The 23,680-nt window shown below is 36.7% G+C and overlaps 3 protein-coding genes across 12 annotated transcripts; all 3 read left to right on the top strand.

Annotated features, from left to right (window-relative positions):
* LOC109709798 (COMM domain-containing protein 9-like) lies at positions 62 to 4,887 on the top strand. 4 transcript variants are annotated; one of them, XR_002216212.1, is made up of 6 exons: positions 62 to 461; positions 730 to 900; positions 1,384 to 1,470; positions 1,673 to 1,834; positions 1,908 to 1,988; positions 4,485 to 4,887. XR_002216212.1 is itself a non-coding variant. In XM_020232124.1 (6 exons), the coding sequence occupies exons 1-5, from the start codon at positions 75 to 77 to the stop codon at positions 1,947 to 1,949; spliced, it is 807 nt and encodes a 268-aa protein (XP_020087713.1). In that variant the 5' UTR covers positions 62 to 74; the 3' UTR covers positions 1,950 to 1,988; positions 4,485 to 4,883. The 4 variants fall into 4 exon arrangements, 3 of the variants coding, with proteins under 3 accessions (XP_020087713.1, XP_020087712.1, XP_020087714.1); XM_020232124.1 differs by having other exon boundaries at positions 1,673 to 1,792; positions 4,485 to 4,883; XM_020232123.1 differs by lacking the exon at positions 4,485 to 4,887 and having other exon boundaries at positions 1,673 to 1,792; positions 1,908 to 2,179.
* Positions 6,737 to 9,261, top strand: LOC109710862 (exocyst complex component EXO70A1-like). The gene has a single exon (XM_020233651.1). It carries the CDS (start codon positions 6,943 to 6,945, stop codon positions 9,058 to 9,060), a length of 2,118 nt encoding a protein of 705 aa, XP_020089240.1. The 5' UTR covers positions 6,737 to 6,942; the 3' UTR covers positions 9,061 to 9,261.
* LOC109710509 (pentatricopeptide repeat-containing protein At4g17616) lies at positions 15,741 to 22,432 on the top strand. Of its 7 annotated transcripts, XM_020233142.1 has the most exons (5): positions 15,768 to 15,864; positions 16,884 to 17,121; positions 19,578 to 19,874; positions 19,963 to 22,019; positions 22,163 to 22,432. In XM_020233142.1, the coding sequence occupies exons 3-4, from the start codon at positions 19,797 to 19,799 to the stop codon at positions 21,970 to 21,972; spliced, it is 2,088 nt and encodes a 695-aa protein (XP_020088731.1). In that variant the 5' UTR covers positions 15,768 to 15,864; positions 16,884 to 17,121; positions 19,578 to 19,796; the 3' UTR covers positions 21,973 to 22,019; positions 22,163 to 22,432. The 7 variants fall into 7 exon arrangements, with proteins under 7 accessions (XP_020088729.1, XP_020088731.1, XP_020088725.1 ...); XM_020233136.1 differs by having other exon boundaries at positions 19,963 to 22,393; XM_020233137.1 differs by having other exon boundaries at positions 19,572 to 19,874; positions 19,963 to 22,393.

The raw sequence follows: 23,680 nt of genomic DNA, 5'->3' as shown, positions 1-23,680 counted from the left end.
AAAGCGAGATCACATGGTGGTATTTGAAGGTTTTTTTTTTTAAAAAAAAATTTGGGCCAAACGGACCGAGTCAGATGGGCCGGAGTGGGCCGACTGCTCCCGTCTTACAAAATTTTCTCCGTCGGGACTCGGGAGTCCTGCTTTCGCTCCAGCATCCCCTTTTTGCGGCCGGCGACTCTTTGCGGGTCCGGATGGCGGCGGCGGCGGCGTCGTCGTCTTCGGCTCCGGTTGGGGTGGTGATGGAGAAGGAGAAGAAGAGGAAGAGGAATGGCGGTGGGATTGAGGAGGAGGAGTTGTGGGGGTACCGACACCTGCCGCTGCTGGTGGGCGCGAGATCCAAGGAGTCGGTGGAGTACGTCCTGCAGGCCCTCTGGCGCACCCGCTCCACCGGCCTCGACGCCGCCGACCGCGCCATCTTCCGCGACATCCTCCGCCTCCCCTCCGACTCCCACCTCGACCCCGTAATCCCCTCTAAACCCTATAAAAGAATTCATCTGGAATCTTTGTATTATGCTAGTATTTTTTTTTTTTCTTCTTCTTTCGTATTTGTCTCTGAATTGTTAAGTTCGTGTCGACGCGCTTTGAATTGCACTCGAATTGATATGAGCAATTAGTTGATAACACCGGATGATTGATCAGCTATAGGCCTAAGTAATTAGCTGCTAATTGTTTAGAATGATGAACTTGTTCTTGTTAGAATGATGAACTTGTTCTTGTGATGCTATGCAGCTTCTGGTTTGCCTGAGAATGCTGATTCGGAGATGCGTCTACGGGAATATACCGAGAGACGAGATTCAGAAGCTGTTTCCCCAAGAGGTCTTACCCGAATTGCAGAGGCTACTCACCTTGCTTCTGCAGAAGTTTCAGAGGGAGTGGCGGGAAGACGCGCTCAAGGATCAGGTATTATTATTATATATATGAAAAGACAAGCTATTACTGTTTTTTATCTGTCGATCGTTTCATAATTCGTCTTATTTTAGGAGAGAATGGAGTGAGAAATAGAGCGGTTAGTTTTTGTAGTTTACTAGATCTTGTACACAGCATGTCTCAGCATATTGTGTGCATTTTCTGGTTGGAGGATTTCTCTTTTAAAATTTTATTTTCATTTTTTTCGCTTATGTAACCATATTGTAGGAAAGTGCAGAATTTAACTTAAGCTATAATGGTTAGAGGAGAAATCAGAGAACTTCAAGTGTCTTTGCGCGATTCTAAGTTGTTTTTTTACAAAAATTAAGGGCTTCAATTTTTTTGCCATTTGAACATTTGATCCAAACAACCAATCTAGCAATTTGCAGCTTGTTATTCTCATTCTTTTTTTTGAGTAAAAATGGGGAGAAAAAGCCCTCCGCAGCTTATCATTCTCATTCACCTTTTCTTTTCCAGATTTCTTTACCTCGCTTGAAGGCGATGACGTGGGATATGAAGGAAAACCAAGATTCATCCGAGCGTGCGGCTATTGTTGGTCTGAAGGTAGTCGATTGATTTTGCAATCTCACATGGTTACGGATAAAGGACCAAATTTCCACCACCCTATAATCATCTTATTGTGTGTAAAATGTAAATTTTCATTATTATATGGTACACAAATACATGTAGTATTGTTTCAAATCTTTTCTGAATAGAACGGATTGATGCTTCATCATTCAAATTTTATTTTGTTGACTTTGAGCAGCTTCAAGGTGATACACAATCTTTGTCCGGAGAAAGAGAGGTCAAGTTTCAATTAGCAAAAGACACTCTTGATACAATGCTGAAGTCCATGTACTTCATAAGAGATCAGATGTCGAACTCTGTAACGATTCGCAACTTAATAGAAGATGCTCAATGATTATTGGTGCATAAATGGTTCTTTTTAGCTGTATTAGTTAGCTTGTAGTATTTACTTTCTTATTAATATGCTTCTGCAGGATGATGCCAATGGCCAGGGAGAAACAACAGGAAACAAATAGGATTTGGAGATCCAACCATAGGAAAAAAAGGCTAACTAGGTACCCAACTATTTATCTATGGACTGGTTTTTGGTGAGCTTATTCCTGCTTAATCAGTGGTTATACCCGCTTATCTGCAGATTAGTATGTCATATTGGTTTCGTGAATATAATGTGTTCTTCAACTGCATCTCCCTGTAATGTACATTCATAGTATCTTATAAAAGTCTGTTTCTTCTTTGTGCAAAGGCATATTCATGATCGAAACATGTTTGGGTTGTAATGTTAGCATTGGCTATCTTTGAGAAACTTGTGGAAGTAATTTGGAAAGATTTAGCTGCCCAATTGTTTAGGTGAGTAAACAGCTCATACTAAGTTTGAGTGGCAAAAGAGAATTCACATTGGATACTAAATATGTGCAACGTAGTTTTGAGTTTCGGTGATTGTTGCAATTTTTGAAATATGTTTGGTCAATCATTTGACTTGGCCCTTTTTGTAAAGTAAGAAGCCAATATTTTTATTTTTATTTTTTGGAAAGAAGCCAATATTTCAAAATTGAGACATTTCAATTCTGCTGACCAGAAATATTAGCCATTGATGAGGAAAATAATTTTTTCAATTTGCTCCATTTGATGTTTCTGCTGACCACTTCTTTAATACATTCACCTATATAATGCCTTAGTGAGTAGAGAAAAGTTTTGAGTTATCCTTAATCGCACTTTGTGATTTTGAGGCCCCACTTGGGGGGTTAGGGTTTTAGTTGCTCTTGGGAAGGAAAACGAAGGCAATTTGTGATCCAATGAAGGTTAATTTGAAGGAGAAAATCACCTCTGACAAACAGAGGATGCTAGTCTTAAATTACATTTCCTTAAGCTATGATAGAGTAAAAGTACTATACTTTTCTAAGCCTAGAGAGAGTACACACCTCATCTCAAAGAAGAGTTGATCTGAGGGTGTACACTGTGAAGTTCTATGATCTTATGATTATATATTTGTAACCCCCTAATCAATTTTTTTTCTGGAAGAGGAAAATGCTTTTTGATGACATTGACTCCACCTATGACTTAAAACATTTTTGAGTACACCCATATATATTTCCATCATGGATGGCACTAATGCAACCATCACTTTCATAGTAGGGGAAAGTAGCAGCAAACCTAATGACTAAAAAAGTTGTATTTATTTTTGGCAACTTCCATAATTTTCCAAGCAGTCCCAACTATCTTTTCACTTTTGTTGGAGAGTTGGTATTTATTTAGCTTAGTTTATAAGAATAGAGCAACTAAGGTAATAAATGAAGAAATAATTACAAATCTAGTATGTAAATTTTACCCTGATTTCAATCCTTTTCCTCATAGTGTCGATTCGAACATTTTAGATCTTATGTTTAATCCATGCTACATTGAGTGGCCACATTTTTTCTCTATATCTGGATCTTGGTTTATCAAATTTGAAAATTTGAGGATAAGATTGAAATTGAGGTCAAACTTTGAGGCAGCGAATCAAATCAGGGTCAAAACAAGGGTACTAAATTTATAGCCAATCCTCATTTTCCTATTAAATTTAAAATTTTGCTTTGCTCCTTTCATTTTTGTAGTGTAAATATTAGCTGTTTTCGATCGTAGATCCCTTAGTAGAAGAACATTATTATTATTTTTTTTCATTGATAGCAAAGAGTTTGAATGCGAATCTGAATTTGAATCTAAATCTGAATATGATAAACTATTGGTACAACACTGTGTTACATAGGAAAGAACAAAATTTTGAACTAAAGTTGTATCTGGGGAAGGCAAAGTTTGGGGAGAGAATAGTTTCTTGTGCCAGTTGCTTTTCTCTTTATTAAGAAAAGGAAAAAAAAATCTGTTTTGTTCTCAACAACTTTGAATGATGCAATGATTGTGGCTAAGCAAAAATCTAAAATGGCCAGTTTAGGTCAAAATTTGTGCATGGCCATTCATTAAATAATATTTGATGCCCATCATCATCCACCAGTCCTTATCCACACTGTGGTGGGAATATCTAATTCAATGGTCATATCACACCATTTATTGTGTGTGTGTGGAAGTAGTGGTGGGCACTTACATGCAACAATTGAATAATTTTGTGAGAGAGAAAGAGTGTATGACCATGTGCTTTATCTAGAATACAATAAAGATGGCCACAAACTATGGTGAAAATAGAAGCCCCAGGCTTAAGTCATCACTTGAAAAATGTAATAATATGGTTGATAGAGAGTCAACAACCCCAATATCCATTTGTTTATTAGTATTAGTTTATTGCTATTAAGCAAAAAAAAACAAAAGTATCATTAAATCTTGTGATAGTTACTTTGATTAGTGCTGGGTTCGAGCTCGTGCCTAATTTGAGAATGTATATTGTCTAAACGCACCTTCTTTAATTTGTCTTAAATATTAGAATAATTTGAAAGTGTTTATTGCTTTCGTCCTTGATACTATATGATGGTTGGAAAAACATTTGATCAAATGGTTTACATTTGCTACGAATTCGCTTTATGATTTTCTTATCACTCCCTTAATTTGGAAACTGAAAATGCCAGGTGTTTCGTATGGTTGATATCGAGGAATAGAGTTCTCATACTGGAAATTCTGTAGAAGAGGAGTTGGGTGTGCAAACAATCTTTGCAAATTCTATGAGGAAGTACTCGAGACCGCGTAAGATGAAGAGGGATTTGACTGTGTTAGCGGCCGGTCGGAGGGTAACTTGGCTGGAAAGAAACAACATCATTTTTCGGCACAAAACGAGAACTTCAGCGCAGCTTTTGCAAGGGATCCAGAGCATGTTAGATTTATGGGAAGAGTTCTGTTGCCGACGAAGATAATTTAGGAAAGGATAATGTAAAAACTTTTCATTATTTTATTTTATGCCAAGGCCCTATCATTTCATTTTGTAGTCTAATTCATCTTTCTTAACGAATGAAACTGATGGTATTTTTTTTTGCAGTTGCTTAAAAAAAAGGAAATTTTGATGAAGGAACTTCATTGCGGTTTCTACTATCTCTTTCAAGAATCAGATGAAACAAGCACTAAAATGCTTTTGTATTTTTCAGATTTTAAAATGCTTTTGTATTTTTCAGATCTTTTTTTGTGGCAAGTGTAAAGCAGGTAAATTTCACCAATGCATTTTCAAACCAAATCTAAGATATCTCAACTATTTGTCTTTTATACCGACCATCTCTAGAACAAGTGGCAAAGGGCTTGGTGGTTAGTACTGGATGCTCAAGTTCGAATTCTAGCTGATTCACATTTTTAGCTAAGTTTATTTCTAAATGAAATAAACGAAGCCGGTAGTGTACTACCTATCTGAAAAAAAAAAAAAAAAAACGATTTGTCTTTTAGTGACTAACAATTGTTTGCAAAAATCGATCAATGATTTTATGTAGTTTTTTTTTTATCTTTATTTTGTCGTTTACTAACTTCTATTGATCATGTACAATAATAAGAGAAATCTCTCAGATTTGCTTATTTAAAGTCTACAGACACACAGAGGATTAATCCCAGATATTAGAATAAGATTTAGTTTTATTATTAAATTAATCTCAGTAATTAATGAAGGGTTTATACGTCAACACGCGCACGAGCAGGTCAATAATAACCAGCCAATAGAATTAGAGCTCCATTAATGCTAGGAATGCTTGGAAAGTAACATGATTATTATAGATTAAAATAATGATTATTATTGTTTTTGGAACTTTTATATAGTGTAAGTTTTATTTTATTAAATGTTATAAATTTTATATAAAATAACTGTGATTTTTTTCACGATCTATCCTATCCCTACCAAAATTTCGTTCTATGTGTAATGAATGAGAGATGGAATTTCAATTTCCACCAAATATTTGTTATCTTTTTTTAGGTGCATCTTATTTTATTTAGAAAAAACTTCAAAAACCCCCCATGTGGTTTCGTGCATTCTCACTTTGCTACCCTATGGTTTAAAACGTATCAATTTGCCCCCCTGTGGTTTCGTTTTTATCTTTTTGTTATCAATTTTATTATTATTATTTTTTTAAATCAGTGACAAAGTTAAAATTAAAGGATACTAAAGTGACTATTCGATAAATATAGATGGTTATCTGAAGTTTTTTGTATATGATTTAACGAAATATTAACGAAAAAGCTTCCGAAAAGATAAAAATGAAACCACAGGGGGTAAATTGATACGTTTTAAACCACAGGGTAGCAAAGTGAGAATGCACGAAACCACAGGGAGGGTTTTTGAAGTTTTTCCTTTTATTTATTTGCTATGTTATTGGGTACATTTCTTGGTGCCCATAGCAAGAACATATTAATAAAAAGTAAAATTTGTATGGGTAGCTCTTGTCCTTCACGAGTTGAAGTTTGGATGCTAAAATTTAGGATTTTTAAAACTTTTAGTCCCTAATTTTTTTTAACAATAAAATTTTATTTTAAACTTATCTTTCAGCATTGCTTTAAAAGAAAATCGCTTTAGTGGTTATTTTGAAAAGAAAAAATTATATAAGCCTATGAATATTGAAAATTATATATATATGCTTGTGAAAGTGTGAATATTCAAAAGTTTGAAAAGTTAAAAAAAAATTATGTAAACATTCGCTTTATTTTGACTGACGAATCAATCGGAACTTTTATAATATTTTGAGTAGTTAATACTTAGATAAAAGCCAAATTATTCAATTAAAATGTACTTTTACTTAGCCATTTGAAAATTTTGGAACTTTGAAGAGTCAAAGCATTGTCTCCTACTATAATTGGTCAAATAAAATATAGGGACCTTATTGCCATATTGAGTTACAATAGGGACCATTTCAACATTTCATACTTGAGGAAATGGAGTGAAAAAAAAAGACACTTTCAGGGGAGGAGGGAGAAGAGGAAAGTTTCGAAACTCTCCCAAACAAAATCCCCCCGACGCCATTCCCCAAGCTTCGTCTTCTTCCTCCCCTTTCCCCCTCCCAACACCTCACCCAAACCCTAACCCTAAGCCCAAGTTTCGGAGCGGAGCAGAGCGGAGCGGCGATGGCGGCGGCGACGCCGAGGGTGGACGGCCAGGAGAAGGTGATTGCGGCGGCGCAGCACATAGTGAAGAGCCTGGCCACCTCGAAGAACGCCGCCGAGGACATGATCCGCATCCTCTCCGGCTTCGACAACCGCCTCTCATCCATCTCCGACCTCTTCCCCCCCTCCTCCTCCTCCTCCTCCTCTGGCGCCCTCGGCCCCTCCTCCTCCGACGCGGTCGTCGCCGAGGAGGACGAGGAGGAAGAAGCGTCCGTCGAGGTCGAAAGGGACGCCCATGGAGACGACGACGCCGACGACGAGGAGGAGATCGCGGAGGAGGAGCATGAGGCGATGCTCGAGGAGGCGGAGAGGGTCGTGCTCCAGTGGGAGGATCCCTCCGACTCCGACTACTACGTCTGGGACTCGTCCTCGTCCTCGTCCTCCGCCTCCGCCGCCGCCGAGTACCTCTCCGCCGTGGACGCCCTCATCTCCCTCGCCTCCGCCCCCTCCCCCCTCCGCGGCCGCGCCGAGAGCGCGCTCCAGATCGCCGCCACCCGCCTCGAGGACGAGTTCCGCCGCCTCCTCCTCCGCGGCGCCCTCCCCATCGCCTCCTCCTCCTCCGACGAACCCGCCTCCTCCTTCCGCCGCCTCTCCCTCTCCCACGACGACACCCCCACCTCCTCCCCCAGATCCGACCCCCACCCCCACGGCGCCAATCTCGAGGACTCCCGCGGCGGCGGCGGCGGCGGCGGCGGAGGCGGAGGCGGAGGCGGAGGTGGAGGCCGGGGATCCCTCTCCGCCGACCACTTCTCCTCCGACCTCCTCCGCGCCGACGCCGTCGCCGACCTCGCGGATATCACCGGCCGCATGATCCGCGCCGGGTACGGCCAGGAGCTGAGCCAGATCTACGTCGCCGTCCGCCGCGACGCCATCGCGGAGACCCTTGCCGCCCTCGGCGTCGACAAGATGAGCATCGAGGAGGTCCAGAGGATCGAGTGGGGCACCCTCGACGCCAAGATGAAGAAGTGGATCCATGCCCTGAAGATCGTCGTCCGAGTCCTACTCTCCGGCGAGCGGCAGCTCTGCGATCAGATCTTCGTCTCCGCCTCCGACGAGCTCAAGGAGGACTGCTTCATGGAAGCCGCCAAGGGCTGCGTGCTGCAGCTCCTCAACTTTGGCGACGCCATCGCCATTATCCCACGCTCCTCCGAGAAGCTCTTCCGAATACTGGGAATGTATGAAGCCCTCTCCGACGTAGCTCCCGATCTCGACGCCCTCTTCTCAGGTGATGCCAGGGAGTTCATTTCGGAGGAGGTCCAGGGGATCCTCGCCAGGCTGGCAGATGCGGTGAAGGGAACGATCAATGAGTTCGGAAATGCCGTGCAAGGGGAACCTTCGCGGAAACCCTTGCCGGGGGGCGAGATCCATCCCGCCACTCGGTATGTGATGAACTATATGGGACTACTTGTAGATTACAGTAACACACTCAATCTTCTCCTCGACGGTGAATCGAATAATGGCGATGAGAATATGACTCCTTTAGGCCGATGCGTGCTCTCACTGATGACGTATCTGGAATCTAATATCGAGGAAAAATCAAAACTTTACGAGGATGGAGGGTTGCAGTATATATTCTTGATGAATAACAAACATTACATTGTCCAGAAGGTCAAGGATTCGGAGTTGAAAATGCTGCTGGGAGATAACTGGATCCGTAAGCGCCGGGGGCTGATCCGGCAGTACGCAACAAGCTATCTCAGGGCTTCATGGACTAAAGTTTTATCCTATTTAAAGGATGAGGGTATGGGAGGGAGTGGGGGCTCGTCAGGTGCCTCAAAGACGATTCTAAAAGAAAGGTTTAGAAATTTTAACTTGGCTTTTGAAGAGATATATAGGGTTCAGGCAGGTTGGAAGGTTCTGGATCCTCAGCTCCGGGAAGAGCTGAAGATTTCGGTGTCAGAGAAGGTCATTCCAGCCTATCGTTCGTTTGTGGGGAGGTTTCGTGGTCACTTAGAGGGTGGGCGGCATGCCGCAAAGTATATTAAGTACACTCCTGAGGATTTGGAGAATCATGTGGCAGAATTGTTTGAAGGGTTGCAGGGACTAGCAAACAATCCGAGGCGAAAACTCAGTTCATGATTGGTGGGTTTTGATCAAGGCGAGTGCCAAATCTCTTTGAGAATCCCACGATAAAGTTGTATAACTTCACTATAAGATTTATAGTTTTATGTTTTTCTTCCTTGCCCTTTATTGCTTTTTAGTGCTCATACAGGAGTTATTGATGCTTGTATCCTTGATCCATCTTTTATAGTCAGATTCCTCAGTGCATTCTAGTTTGTCTGAAGTTTCGGCTTTTAGGAAGTTTCCTTTTTTATGGCGTCGATATTCAGGTAAAAAATTTGCTTCTGTAATCACCTTTGTCATTGTAGTTACCTCAGCTAACTTAGGATGCGTCCATCTATTTGGATTTGCGTATTGTTTTGATCTTGAGATGCTTACTTTACTAGTATGGTGGCCTATTTTGCATTTCAATGATTAAGTTTTTTGTGATCTGATTGGACTTCATGGTAGATAGATTGGATAATATGGTAGTTTAATTGGGTCGAGGTGCTTAATTTGAGGTCATGGTGTTCCCTATGCATGATTTTGAGTATTGGCCAAGAATTTAAAACTAAAATCAATTCAATCTGGTTTGGATCAGTGCTGATTTAGAACTAGGGTTTGATGTCTATTTGAAATGGAAACTTTCATTCTCAGTCAGACTAGGTCCACAGAAGTTCAATTTTGGACTGATTTAAGTGTTTATTCTGCTTCTATTCTAGTTGGTTTTAGTTAAATATGATTTGATCTAGTTGAACCTTATTTACAATGGTTCTGCTTGTTTTAAGTCTGATTCGGTATAATAGGTCGTGATTTGCAAATCGTTCAGCTCAATTTGATTCTGATTGGTTTAACTGTTTCTAGTTTGTGTCTACTTTAAGCAGAATTGAGTTTTTGGCCCTAACTGCAATTGGATCCGCTTTAGCTGTGATCTGGAGTAACTTTGATTTGGTTTCACATAAATGGTTCTGGTTCATGTCCGAGATTTAGCTTGTCTGGCCTGGTTAAGTTGAATTAGGCTTGGTTTTTCATCTTATCTTCATTAAGTTTATATCATAGTGCCTGATTAAGCCCAACTTTAATATGATTTAGTTTAATGAAACTGCAACTTAAGCACGATGATGTCTAATTTGAGACTAATGTGAGACTAAGTTGATTAAGTATTTTGTCTAGTTTCTCAACATTAAATCTTGGCTAAGCCAGATTATACTTTCGAGCTTGATTTGGGTCTAACTGAGCTGGAGCCATCTTATCAAATTCCATTTTGGAATCTATTAGATTCTGTTAGAACTTTTCATCTCTTTATTTTCTATTTTTCTATGAACTGTGAATCCTTATTTATGGGTTAGTACAACTTCTGGCTAGAATGTAGTTAATGGATAAGTTGAAATACCTTCAAATCTTTTGATGTGGAAATATGCTACTTTTTCTCTTGAAGTTGACACGTGATTCCATTGTTAGATGACTCTCTGCTCAATATACTTTTTTCTTGGGTTTAGATCCTATTGCATATTTAGGGTCCGGTCTTGTTTCTTCCTAAAGTCGCAGCTACTGTTGTAGAAAAACTGTTCAATTTGTTACTGTTGCACCTACATTCTGAACTGAATCTAACACTAAATGGCAAATTGGCAATTTAGAACGAGACATATATGTTTATGGAGTTATGATTTGTGTTTCTATAAGATTTATTTGCTTCTTCAGTTAAGTGTCTAACTCAGTGTTTACTAATTTGTTGCTTGCGAAAGCTTCTTTCGTGTTTCTTTGTTCATCGTATAGTTACAACTCTAGCCTTGCTCAATGCTTGAAACTGTGTCAACTGAATGAATGTTCGATGGTAACATTAGTATCTTCCTCCTCTCTGAGTAAGCTTTGTATCGAGTCTTCGGTGAATCGAACGACTGTAAACTTCGTGCTAGTTCATATGGCAACATTTCATTGAGTGGTGGAATGTTTGAACTATTTATGTATGTAGAATACATATTTTTTTTTGCATCTAGGCAAGCTATTCATTTAACATGAAATAGAGTTCGAGTCAACCCACATACATGTAGCAAACTGCAGATGCAACTAGTAGCTAAAGTACTTGACAATTAGGATTGGTAGTTTCTCTTCTTTTTTTTTTTTTTTTATTTTGGTTAAATTACAGAAAAATTTCTATCAAAATTTGATTTTTTATTTTTTTTTCTGTCATATAAAAACCTACACTTTGCCCTTCTGAAAAAAAAAAAAATGTTACAGGAGGTACGTTGTTAATAGTATTAATAAAATGATAAAAATACCCTCTCCTTCTTGCTCTCCTCCCCCAACCCTCCTTTATTTGTACAAAGGATATTTTCGGTATAAAAAAATATATAATAATGAAATATAGACGGAACCCTAAAACGGAACAATGATGACGGGGTCTAAAGTGAATATTTTTTATTTTTCACGGGGGCAAAATGTACGACAATAAAAGAAAGTGAAAAATCGAGTTTTGATGGAAGATTTTCTGTAATTTAGCCTTTTTTTGGTCTTATTTTTTGCAATAATACAATTTTGCATCGTGCAATTAAATGACCTGCTTGTTAGAGTTGAAAAAAAAAAAAAGTAAATAAAAAAAGGTTTTCTTATTTTTTGGATAAGGTCGTAGAAATTATATCTTACTAATTGAATTAGCACCATCTGAAAGAGCGTGCAAATAATAGAACTTAAAATCTTTTTTTTTTTGTCTTGCAATATCTATTGTATAAATTGTGTTTGAGCAATATTATCCATACACTCTATGCATAGATATAAACTTTACATCCTTAGATCTTTTGTGGACTACATTTACCTATTTATCTTATTAAATTTTCTTTCTTAACTAAAATTCTAAAATGATGGTTTGAATCCTTGGATCAAGGTATAAAATGTGTACCCCTATAAGGGATGTATAGGAAGCATTTTTCAATACTAAGTAGAAATAAAATAAAATAAAATAAAATAGAATAATTTTTTTTTTCTCTCTTTCTTGATATTTTTATAGCATTTTTTCTTTTCTTTTTTCTTTAGTGATTCAGTGAGTCAAATTGGCCCACCGAGTCAGTTTGGCTCGTCTATCCGACACCTGGTTGTTTCATCAAAGGTGAAATTTAAATTGAAATAAACTCTGGAATGAATTAGAGTTTCAGCTAAAAATTATTTTTTTTGCAATTTATTTGTATAGTTGTGAAAATGAAATTTTTACGGTTCAATTATTTTTTTACTAAAAAGTAAGTGACATAAAACCGCCCAAAGTAATTGAATTTTTAAGCGCACGTTGACGCCGCACGAAAATAATTGAAGAGTTAGATTTTTATGTTGTGTGATGGAAAGTGTTATATTTTTACTCCTTCAAAGGTCTTGATATCAATTGTTTAATATGATACCGTATTTCACCTACAAATCGTTTTATTCTATTCTAAAAATAATTTTGAAGGCTGAATATACTATTTTATTCTAATTGAATTTTTCCTCTTGTTCTCGGCGCTTATTGGTAATTATACCATATATCAAGGATTTAAGTGTTTATAAGCATGGATCATATCTATTGTATCATATCGTGCCAACAAAATATCGGTATGATACAGTTTCCGTACCGATGGCACAGCTTAAAATTCTATATTGTTCAAATTTGTAAGTTATTTTTTTTTCTACATCAAATTAACTTTTTTAAAAAAAAAAACGCACAACTCAATTATTATTTCCTTTTTCAAATTATTCACTATAATTAATAAATTTATAATTTTTAAAAATATATTAAAAATACTGTTTGAAAGTGGTAGAACGAATATTCAGCTCTCTTTAACACAAAAATAATAAAATATATAAAACGTTAATAAAAAATAGTTAAAAATAACTTAATAAAATATTTTCAATAAGTTGATCATAAAAATTAATCAGTGCTTCTTAATAAAATTGTTAGATTTGCTTTAAGACATAGATTTATTAAGTGTAATGCAGAGATTGGTGAGAAAAAATAATTTAGTGATATTTACGAGAAAAAAATAGTACAAAATAGGAAAAAAAAATCTCTAAAAATCAGTGCAGAGGTTGATGAAATATAATAATATAATGATGTCTTTGAAAAAAAAAAATAGTACAATATAAAAAATAAAAAAAATCTATAAAGTATAGTGGAGTAGACCGTAATTAAGCCAAACAAGAGAGAGACACTGTTAGGGTCTTAAGATTACTTCTCTTTCCTTCAGAATTTTAGATATTTAATTTTGGTACTTCTTTTGAAACTTTTTTTTATTTTCTAGTTGTAACGCTCCAATAGTTCCACATCGGATGTGATACTAATTCCGATCAGTTTATATGAGACCTACACGCTAGTAATAATAATCCGGCTTAAGCATTTTGGGCCGGTGGTTTGGCCCAACGAGTTATTGTTACTAACGGGTCGGGTCGTTGTAAATGGTATTAGAGCCGAATACCAGCCGAGTATATCGACATATCCAGGTATCTTGGATTTCGACGTGAGATTACTACTGATGCTGCAGTAATGTAATACTAGATTACAGTGTTTATGAGATTACTACTGATGCTGCAGTAATGTAATACTAGATTACAGTATTTATAGCATTAATACGTTTGGTTCAGTTGAGAGAGAGAAAGCGGTGTGCGAGAGAGAGGGGGGAAGGCGAGAGAGAGATGAAAATAATGCTGTTAATTAGATTTGGGGTTGTTGGAGGATAAAATTGTCATTTTACATAATATATATTATTAACGGGTTTCAGTAATGCAAGATACACGACCCCCCTCCCATTAATATTTTCAATGTACTCCTACTCGATTTGTAATTTTACATTAACGACTAGATTACATAGCGGATTAACCAACAGAATTGCCTGTAATCCTATCAGAATAACTCGAACCAAACGCACCCTAAGTGCTATGCGGGACAAGGTGCTACACCAACGGATTTGGTGGGAGCCACCTCTTGAACCCGTAGGAGCCACCTCTAGAATCTCACATCGTCTGGTAATGGTCCTGATGGCCGGTGGTTTGGCCCAACGAGTTATTGTTGCTAACGGGTCGGGTCGTTGCACTAATAGTTCAATATGATTATTTATCTGTAGATTTTTTGTGCATTTTGCGAAAAATGCTCCTGAATTATAGACCGTTTGTTTGTATATAATTAGAAATATAATACACTTAGAGATGTATGTAATTAGAAAAGCAACAGTTATAAGTTACAACTATATACATTTTATTTGATTGGTTGTAATAGAAATTACCGTAATTATTAAAAAAATTTATTTGATTGCATGTAATTTTGAAGTGTTTTTTCCAAATTTTATCACTGCAGTGAGATTGTATTTAATGCGGAGAGAAAAAATATTTGTTGTTTAAAAAGTGAGTACGGGAACAAGCTTTCATTTTATTTAAAATCACTCTCTCTCACTACTTTAGTTAAATTTTCTCATGCAGTTTCATCTGTAATAGTTGGATTCAAATATATCAAATAAAATATCAAATTTGGATATGCACAAAATCTACAACTACAATGCAGTTACATTTGCATGCATTATGGCAGTGCCTAGAGTCTTAAATGTTTAATCCTTATAATTTTTATTTTAAAATTTTTTTTATTACACGAATTTTAATTTGCAGTGCGTAAATAATAATTCGATAGAGGCTAGATTTGGCACCTACTAATACATATACATATTCAATCAAGAGAAATATTTTCCATATACCATATACGGGGTGTATATCTCACATCTAGGGATGTCAATGGCTCAGGTTTGGGTCGAATTTTTAAAAATTCAAATCCGAACCCGAAAATCAAATTAAAATCCGTACCCAGACCTAAACCCGGCGGGTTTTAAAAATTCATACCAATATCCGTACCCGACTAAAAATTTGAAATCCGAACCCTCACCCGAACCCGGCAGGTTTTAAAAATCCATATCGTTGAATGAAAATCTAAGAGATAAAAATTATTAAACATTTTATATATTATATAAATAAATAAAAATAAATTTATGTATATATATATAATTTATTCGAGTTCGGATCGGGTAAATATAAAATTCATATCCATATCCATATCCGTCCGGTTTTTATTTTCTATACCTATAACCGAATCCATACCTGTTTAGCTCAGGTAAATCCGGCTCGTTCAGGTTCGGGTTCGGGTATCCATACCCATTGACATCCCAACTAACATCCATTAATTCAAAATTTTATTAAATTTTTTAAAAATTAATATTAAATATTTAATAACATCAGTAATAATATAATAGCCTTTACATAAGTAGTGTATGAAATAATACAGCAAATTAACAAAGAACAACTGAATAAAATTACACAGTTTACCTTCGCTTGGCTGAAATCATAAACTAGATACATTACTAAATTAGTTTGATAAAGTATATTTTTAAATTAGTATTTTAAAAAATATTCAAAACATAATAGTTTTGATTAAGAAATATTTATAAATTAAAAACTAAAAAATATACACCGTGCTTTATCACGACAAGGGCCATCATGGCAATTTAAACAAAAATAATTTAAAAAATGCAGGAATGACACTTTATTATTATTTATTTATGTCTCAAACTAATTAAATTTATTTTAAATTATTTATCTGTTCTATTATTATTTTTTCTTAAAAAAATTATTGTACTTTTATTAGTGGTTTATGAGAATGCGGTGCACATGATGACGTGTTGGACCCGGTGCAGGAATAACTCCTTCCTGCTTGAGAGAGTTATTAGGGTTTAGGGTTTTCCCTTTTCCATCTATATAAACTCGTAATGTGTCTCAAATAAGTGAAGAGCGCGATTCGTCGCAGCCATTTAATCCTCGCCTCGTCGAGATCTCTCTCCAATAATGGTGATTTCGCCTCCTTCGATCTCAATTTGTCTTCTTTTTTTTTTTTTTTAATTGAGATTATGGATGATCTGCTTGTTTTAGCTTATTTAGTTGATCGGATTTTTATGTAGATTATTTTTATTTTTATGTATTTATTTTTGCAGCCGCTAAGGCCATGTGCCAGGAATTACATTTTGCACGTTTTTGGTGTTTAGATTTGTTGCTCGTTTGTACAAATTTTTATGTTTTGCACAGGAAAATTGCTTTTTATTTACGCGTAATGTTTTAGATTACAAATTCGAAGGCGAGTTCACTAAATGAACTTTGAAAAGGTTGTTAATTTTGATGATGATGGTGATGCTTGTGCATAAACTATTTAGAGCTTGCTTTATTTGTCATGAGCATTTTCATCTCATTTTATTTTATTTTATTGGCTTATCAGTCGAGTATTTGATATTTGCTGTGTGACATGTGATTTTCAGTTGTAAAACTTGTATGAAAATTTGTTTTTGGCATATGATTGCAAAATGCATTCTTATGATGATGATGAGTTATTTGACATCTTTACATGAGAATGTAAATTCGCGCATCGCTGCTTAGATGCATATCTAAGGTTCTTTAATTTGACTCTTTGTCCTCCTATCATATCTACAACTAGATTCTCTTTGCGAGGGAAAAAAAAAGTTATTTGGAATCGTTTGGTTATGTTTCGATTACTCCAAAGTGAACGAAGCCTCGTTCTTTTCTGTGAGGTGGAGTTCGGCAACCTAAAGGAAAAAAGCAGGGTTCTGTTTTATTCATAAACAGTTCTCTCGTAAACTTTAGGGAAATTAAATTCATTGTTATTGGGTGAACCATTGTGAACTTTTCTTGTGACAAATGGTTCAGTAAACAATGATACATGTTATTATTTGTTTCACTTTATTGCCTGTTTGTTTTAGATTGACGGTGACGTGAAAAGTTGCAAATTGTGAGCTCTTTCATATTTGTGAGTTGATTGCGCAACAATTGGTAAAATTTTTCTATGCTGACTAGAACAGAATACCCGAGAGACCACCCATGCAATTAGGAGCTACCTTTGTTGAAGCCGCGAAGGCTAAGAGGTACCTTGAAGATGTGATAGTCTCACAAGCAGGCCATCCCCTTCCGAAGGTACTGGGGGGGTGTGGCTGTACAGCCCAAGCAAAGGCCGGTCACTCCAACCGGCAGAGTCGCTGGCCTGTGAAATCTGCTAGGTTTATCCTGGATCTCCTCAAGAATGCCGAAAGTAATGCCGATGTATGGACCTCAATTACTGTTCTTTTTCTTTTTTGGTCTCTTCATTAAAAATGTACAGAAGTTGCCCGAACTATCCTACAATCTGATGGTACACAAATTTTAAAAGTTTTGATATCACTGGCTACCTTGTAGTGCCTTATGTAGTAGGCTTTTCAATGGGATATTCTATAACCTAACGGTGGAATATTCTATATCCTTTCTTTTTTTTTTGGCGCAATAGTTTTAACAAAAACTTCGTAGAATCTGAAAACATAAGTAATGCAAGGTAAGCAGGTTAAATCACATTTCTTGTAGTTCAGATACCCAATTCAAAAGGCTTTATAGTTTGGGTTGCCTTTGTACTTTTTAGCTTTTCACACATCTAGTTCTGTATTTAAGCAGCAATGTCCATTTGAAAGATTAAATAACCAACCGATTCAAAATGGACCATAATTTTAGGTAATGAATAATCTTTTATTTCGATAGTAGTGGTTACTAGTTAAGTTATCCGCGCATTGCAGCGGATTGATGCTATAGAAGACAGAAGATAAACAAAGTAAAAATTTGAATTTTTTTTAATTGACATGAGATATCAATAAACAAAGATAATACATATCAATATATATACAAATAGAAGAGATGAAGTAGATATAGTTACAAATGTAGCAAAACTTACAATTTAAAAAAAATAAATAGCGGATTCAAAAAGGTTCGCATTTCAGAAAAGTGATGTTTACTTTTTCAAAACTGAACCAAACAAACCAAACCGACCCGTAAGACCAACCAGCGAACATTTTGAACCGGGCCGGTTCGACAATTGTGGCCGGCGTTGAACCGCCTCTTCTTGAAAAGAAAAGAGTGGACGACTTGACTGACGAGTCTCTCCTCCCTCCTCTCTTCTCTCGATTTTTTTTTCCCTTTATTTTTTTTTATTTTTATTTAAGCATCAATCACTTAGAATTGGTTTCTTGGAGATGGTTCATGGCCCTTCTCTCCTATGGTAGGGTTTTCTCAACCCTTTTTTTTTGCTAATTTGGATGCTACTTAGGGGTTTCGTGATTATGTTCTAGGAATGTGTAGAGCGTTAGATTCTTGGAGAGAAGAGAAAATGGTTGCAACTGCAACTGATGAGAATTACTCAATTTTCTGCCATAATCTCGTCATTTATTAGCTGGGAATTGAGAATTTTCTTCTGTTTCATTAACATGTTTCATTTTTTAGGAATTTTATTCTTTTTAAATATAAATATTAAAATACCGTTCTCTGATAATTTAAGTTTTTTTTTTTTTGAGAGAAAGGTAGCATGCTACCCGTTTCGTTTATTTCGTTTAGAAATAAACTTAGCTAGAAATATGAATCAACTAGGATTCGAACTTGGGTTTTGGGTACCAACCACCAAACCCTTTTGCCACTTGCGCTAGGGACGGTCGATTCTGATAATTTAAGTTTTTAGAAAAAAATGGTTGTTTCATATTTTTTTTAATATGACATTATAGCAGGTCTTGAGTTCGAGTCGTGTTAGGCTCCTAGCAATGGTAGCTTAAGCTTTTAGAGAAAAACCGTTGTTTCACATTCTTTATCACTACATATTATTTTTTAAAAAAATTTTCAGTTAAAAATGTATGGAGACTCCCTCAACTATAAGCCCTTTTGAAATAAGACCCCTAAGCTTTTTTTTGGTTTGACACCCCTTTTAACTTTTTATTTGTTTGGAATTGAGTGATTTTAGAGAAATAAGTTATGAATTATCTCAAATTTATTGATGATTCCATTAAATTAAATGATTTTAATCCCTTTTTTATAATTGAAACTGGAGTAACTAAAGGAATATAGCTAATAGAGCCATTAAATTTAATGAAATTTTGAAGGTCCTGTTTGAATGTTGGAATAAGTTATCTAGTGATATCTTATTCAGAATGAAGATTTTCTATTATGATTGAAAGATTTTCAAGTCATTTTTTCAGTATAAGATAAATCATCTCGTAGGTGAAATATGCTATTGCACTAAATCTTGGACGCTAAGACTTTTCAATGAGCAAAAATGAAATTCCTACCTCCCGTTTGCACGAAAAAAACCTTCATAATGAATAAGTTATCATCGAATCATCGAATAACCGACATCTAAACAAGGCCTAAGTCCACAAACTAGAATAACTCAAGTCAGTAAAACTAGAAGCTAACATGGTGTCAATTAGGGGGAAAAAAAAAGGAAAAAGGTAGAGGGACCTATTTAAGAATGCCTTTAGTTGAGGGGGGTCTCTATATGTTTTTACCCTTATTTTTCAATTTTCAGGTAGTTATATGTGCACTGCTTGTTCCTGAATTTTTGACCTAGTTTCACCTTGGTCTTACAGCTTTTAATTTGGACATTCTATACCATAAACTTTTGAAGTTGTTCTCAAATTATTTCGTCCTTTGGAATTGCTATTGGTTAAAAGAGCAACACTAAACCAGCTTCACTCTGCTGAAAGTCGCAGGTCAATCAATACAACTACTGAACTGAAAGAATATTTCAAAGCATTGGCAGCTTACCGAATTCTTGATGATATTGTCTCCATATGGCGATTGAATGTTCTAGAAGCTTCCCAAGAACATACTGTGACCATTAAGATGACTGGCTCTCTTGACAAGGGTAAAAGTGCGTGTACATCTTGCCTTTCATTATTCTCATCTTGGCGAGAAAGTTTTGATGTTCAATGAGGGGCTTTCATGGATTGAACCGATGCAGCTACAGACTCACTAGGACAACTTATGTAGCTAAAGATATTCAGAATGTAAGACAAATCACTTAAATGAAACCTTGTTATAACATGTGAGTCAATTAACCTGATTGATGTATTCAAGTTTGCTCTGTCACTTCAGGTCAATACTGCAAGAATTTCAGCATCCCGTGGTCTTTATGTGCTTAATGATCCTGCTGTATATAACAGGATACTCCAGTGGAGTGTTCAACATTTTTCTACTAGTCTACATGAGACCATCCAATGGGAATGCTTATCGTCCTCATCCGAAACCTTATCGAAGAAGCTTGAAGTCGCTTTGAAAGATGACAATGTCGATGAAGCATGGGAAGCTTTTAGCAGTTTTAGAAGGCTTTATGGTCTTCCTAAACTACAGTTGGTGAATAGAATGGTCTTATTGCTGTCTTATTCATCTAGTCATCAATGGCTTCAGAAAGCATATGATATCACACTCATGGTTTATAAAGAGAACCCTAATTATCTCGACTGCAGCTTATTAACCAAGCTAGCTCTAACCCTAGTGAGAGCTCAAATGCCCATTCCTGCCTCTACGAGTCTGAGGATAATCTTAGAGAATGCAAAGCTTCCATCACTTGATATATTGAGCACTTTGTTCTTGCATCTGGTTAAGACGGAAGTTGGATCCTATCTTGCAATTGATCTCCTGATCGAGACTTGTGAGCTCTTTTTGTACAAAGTCACAGAAAGGAAGAAAGCCAAGAAAGTAGGTGCGATAAAGCCCAGTGTAAACGTGTTTAATCTTGTCCTGGACTCTTGTGTAAGGTATGGATGCACCTTGAAGGCACAAGAAATAATACGATTGATGTCATCGGTAGGAATAGTAGCTGATGCAAATTCCATCATACTCATTGCTAGGATTTTCCAGATGACAGGACAACGTGGTGAGTTGAAGAGATTGAAGGAATATATTGATTGCATCTCTTCTCCGTCACTGAGTCGCCAATATCGACAGTTTTATGACTGTTTGTTGAGCCTACACTTTATATATGGCGATATTGATGCTGCTACAGAACTCGTGCTTGATCTCTATCGGCGACCAAAGTCTAATAAATTCTTCAATAATGAGTTCCAAAAGCATTGCTTGGTGCAAATCGGCTCAAGTAACCTAAAGTCAGGATTCAAAGTAATTATTGAGCCCACAAAGCTGGACAATGATTTTCTCATTGATGTACAAGGCAGCCCAGAGCTAGTCCTTTTGTCAGACGGTAAGCTCGTTCCGAGTGAAAAGGCTTTTGCGAAGCTTATCAACGCCTTCGTCAGAGAGAGAATGATTGGTGAACTCTGTCATTTTATGACTACATTGCATAAAGAAGTTGATTTCAAAGTAAATGGTTTGTGTTTTAATGTGATGGGCGCCTGCATCCAGATGGGTTGGTCTGATGTCGCCCATGATATTCTAGATGATTTGGAATCAGCTGGAGTTCCTCTTGAAGCGAATACATATGCCTTACTTTTGCAAGCATATTGCGAAGATAACAAGTTGGAAGAATCTAAAAAGCTTTCGAAACAGATAGAAAAAGCAGGTCTTCTTGGAACCGATGATGATGCAACTTCCACTTCTCTTGAGACTAAGTCGCATCTGGGTGAGTTTCTGGAAAAGGAAATCCAAAAAGAACATGTTGGGAGTCAACTAATTTATGATCTTAACAATTCCATTCTTTTCTTTTGCCAAGCAAATATGGTTGAAGATGCTATGAGGACGTTTAGACGCATGAGAAAGAGAAATATCCGGCCGACCATGCAGACTTTTAAATTTCTACTTGATTGTTATTCTTCCCTACAATCGTACCGTGCGATTACGATATTATGGGGAGAAATAAAGAGAGAGATGGAAGATAAAGATTTAGCAGCAGATAGAGACTTGCTTGATTACTTGCTTTTAAATTTTCTTAAAGGTGGCTACTTTGAGAGGGTGATGGAGATTATCAGCTACATGTCGAAGCATAATAACTTCGTTGATAAGTGGAAGTATAAAAGGGAGTACATGAAATTCCACAAGAATCTTTACAGGAACTTAAAGGTATCAGAAGCTAAAACAGAGGCTCAAAGTAAAAGACTGGAGCACGTTCGGGCTTTTAGGGTTTTGGTTGGCATTAACCAACGATACTAAGAAGATGTAATCATGTTTCTATTGTGCAAATGTTTCAATAAGAAGAGGTTAGTAGCTATATTGTTTATCCGGCGGCTTTCACTCGGTAGAAACTTGCTTCAAGGCCGTATCCTATAGTTCGATTCTGCTGTACTCAAAATTGAACTGATTAATTTGTAACCTATTACATATGAGATTTTAGCCTATGCAGACGGATTGAAGGCTCAGCGACAACTTTATATTTGTGACGCATACATTATCCATCAATCAACTTCATACCACTACTCCGGGATCTCATTCATAACTTTGATTCTACGTTTGTAATGCTATATGTGCACATTCTTAAATTAGGTGAACATTTTACATTTTATTACATGTACAGTATATGATCATTTTTTATTTATAATTGGACAATTTGCATAAATAAAGAGTCCATTAATTTTGCGTTTTTGCAAAAGTGGGCCACCCCATGTACCGAGAATTAAGGTGATTGTCTTCATATTATTGGGATAACCCAATTCCTATAATTTTATTAGTCATCCTCACTATTTGCCCCACCTTTTAACATTTTGGTTAAAGGATTAGATGTCGATGCCCTCTACATATCGCACATTCAGGTGTACCAAGCACAAAAGCAGAGGCTGCGCACCTATTGTGTCCATGGGTGAAATAATCGTGAGTTTTATTTCTTTAACAATCTAAGATTGGTACTTTTGTGATTCTTGTATGTCAAAGATTTACTAACCTCCAATGTGTTTGGCAGCTTATATGTCCTCCGTGTCACATCGAGCTAATTTTGTCGGAAAAGGAAGAGCCTGTCAAGAAGGTGGTAACTCCTGTATTTTGTTTTTCATTATGTTTCTTCTGTAGCTGTAAATTGCAAGCCTCAAACAAATCCTTGTTTGGTGACTTAGATGGTATATTATTTGCCAACTAACTCGTTCTAGGTCATTATATTACTTCCAAAGCGTTAAGGACAAATTACATAGGTGTTTTGATGTGTAGATAATTTAGGTTTCTTTCTTTTTCTTCGCACTTCAAGCGTTTTTTCATTGCGTTCTTAACATCTAACCAGTGTAGTAAAAAAGTGATCATATCATTATGTTGCAGCCTGAGACCCAGATTGCACCCAGAAAGGCTTAAGATCTTGCAAGCTTTGTGCTGTGGTATTACATCAGATTTCGTTTAGATGGTGAATGGATGCTACAAGTGAAGTTGATATTGTTGCAGTGTTTTCCTAATAATCGTTGCTGCATCTATCCATTCATGATGGTTTAGATATCATTTTAAACGATAAAACATATGCTATTCATTTTTAACTTTTTTTTTTTTTAATTCATTTGTACTACTCAGTGAGTCGGCGTATGTAACTCCCAGAAACCCTCGGAGAGCTGTATGATTCTTTCAACCATCTAGTCTCTAGGTCTATGCAGCAGTTTGCGTGCATCCCGTAAACTTTGTTCAGATCCTTCTGACAGCTACAGAATCTGCTCACAAAAGCCGGGAAACTGAGTCTTCGCTTCATACCAGAAGTCGAAATCGTACTCTTCATTTGATCTTTCCTGGCAGTGTACCAGTTATCGTACATCTCGACCATGGTATCGCAGGATTTTGTGTAGTTTGCAGGGTCAAAGAGGTTATCAGAGTCGCTGTTGAAGAAACCGTTCGAAATCAAAGTTGTTATGTCGGCGAAGCGCAACCTGAGCTGCAGTCACCGAGCCCCAGGATA

The sequence above is a fragment of the Ananas comosus genome, linkage group 5, assembly GCF_001540865.1.
Source record: "Ananas comosus cultivar F153 linkage group 5, ASM154086v1, whole genome shotgun sequence".
NCBI classification, from domain to species: domain Eukaryota; kingdom Viridiplantae; phylum Streptophyta; class Magnoliopsida; order Poales; family Bromeliaceae; genus Ananas; species Ananas comosus.
This window is presented reverse-complemented; position numbering and strand designations above follow the sequence as displayed.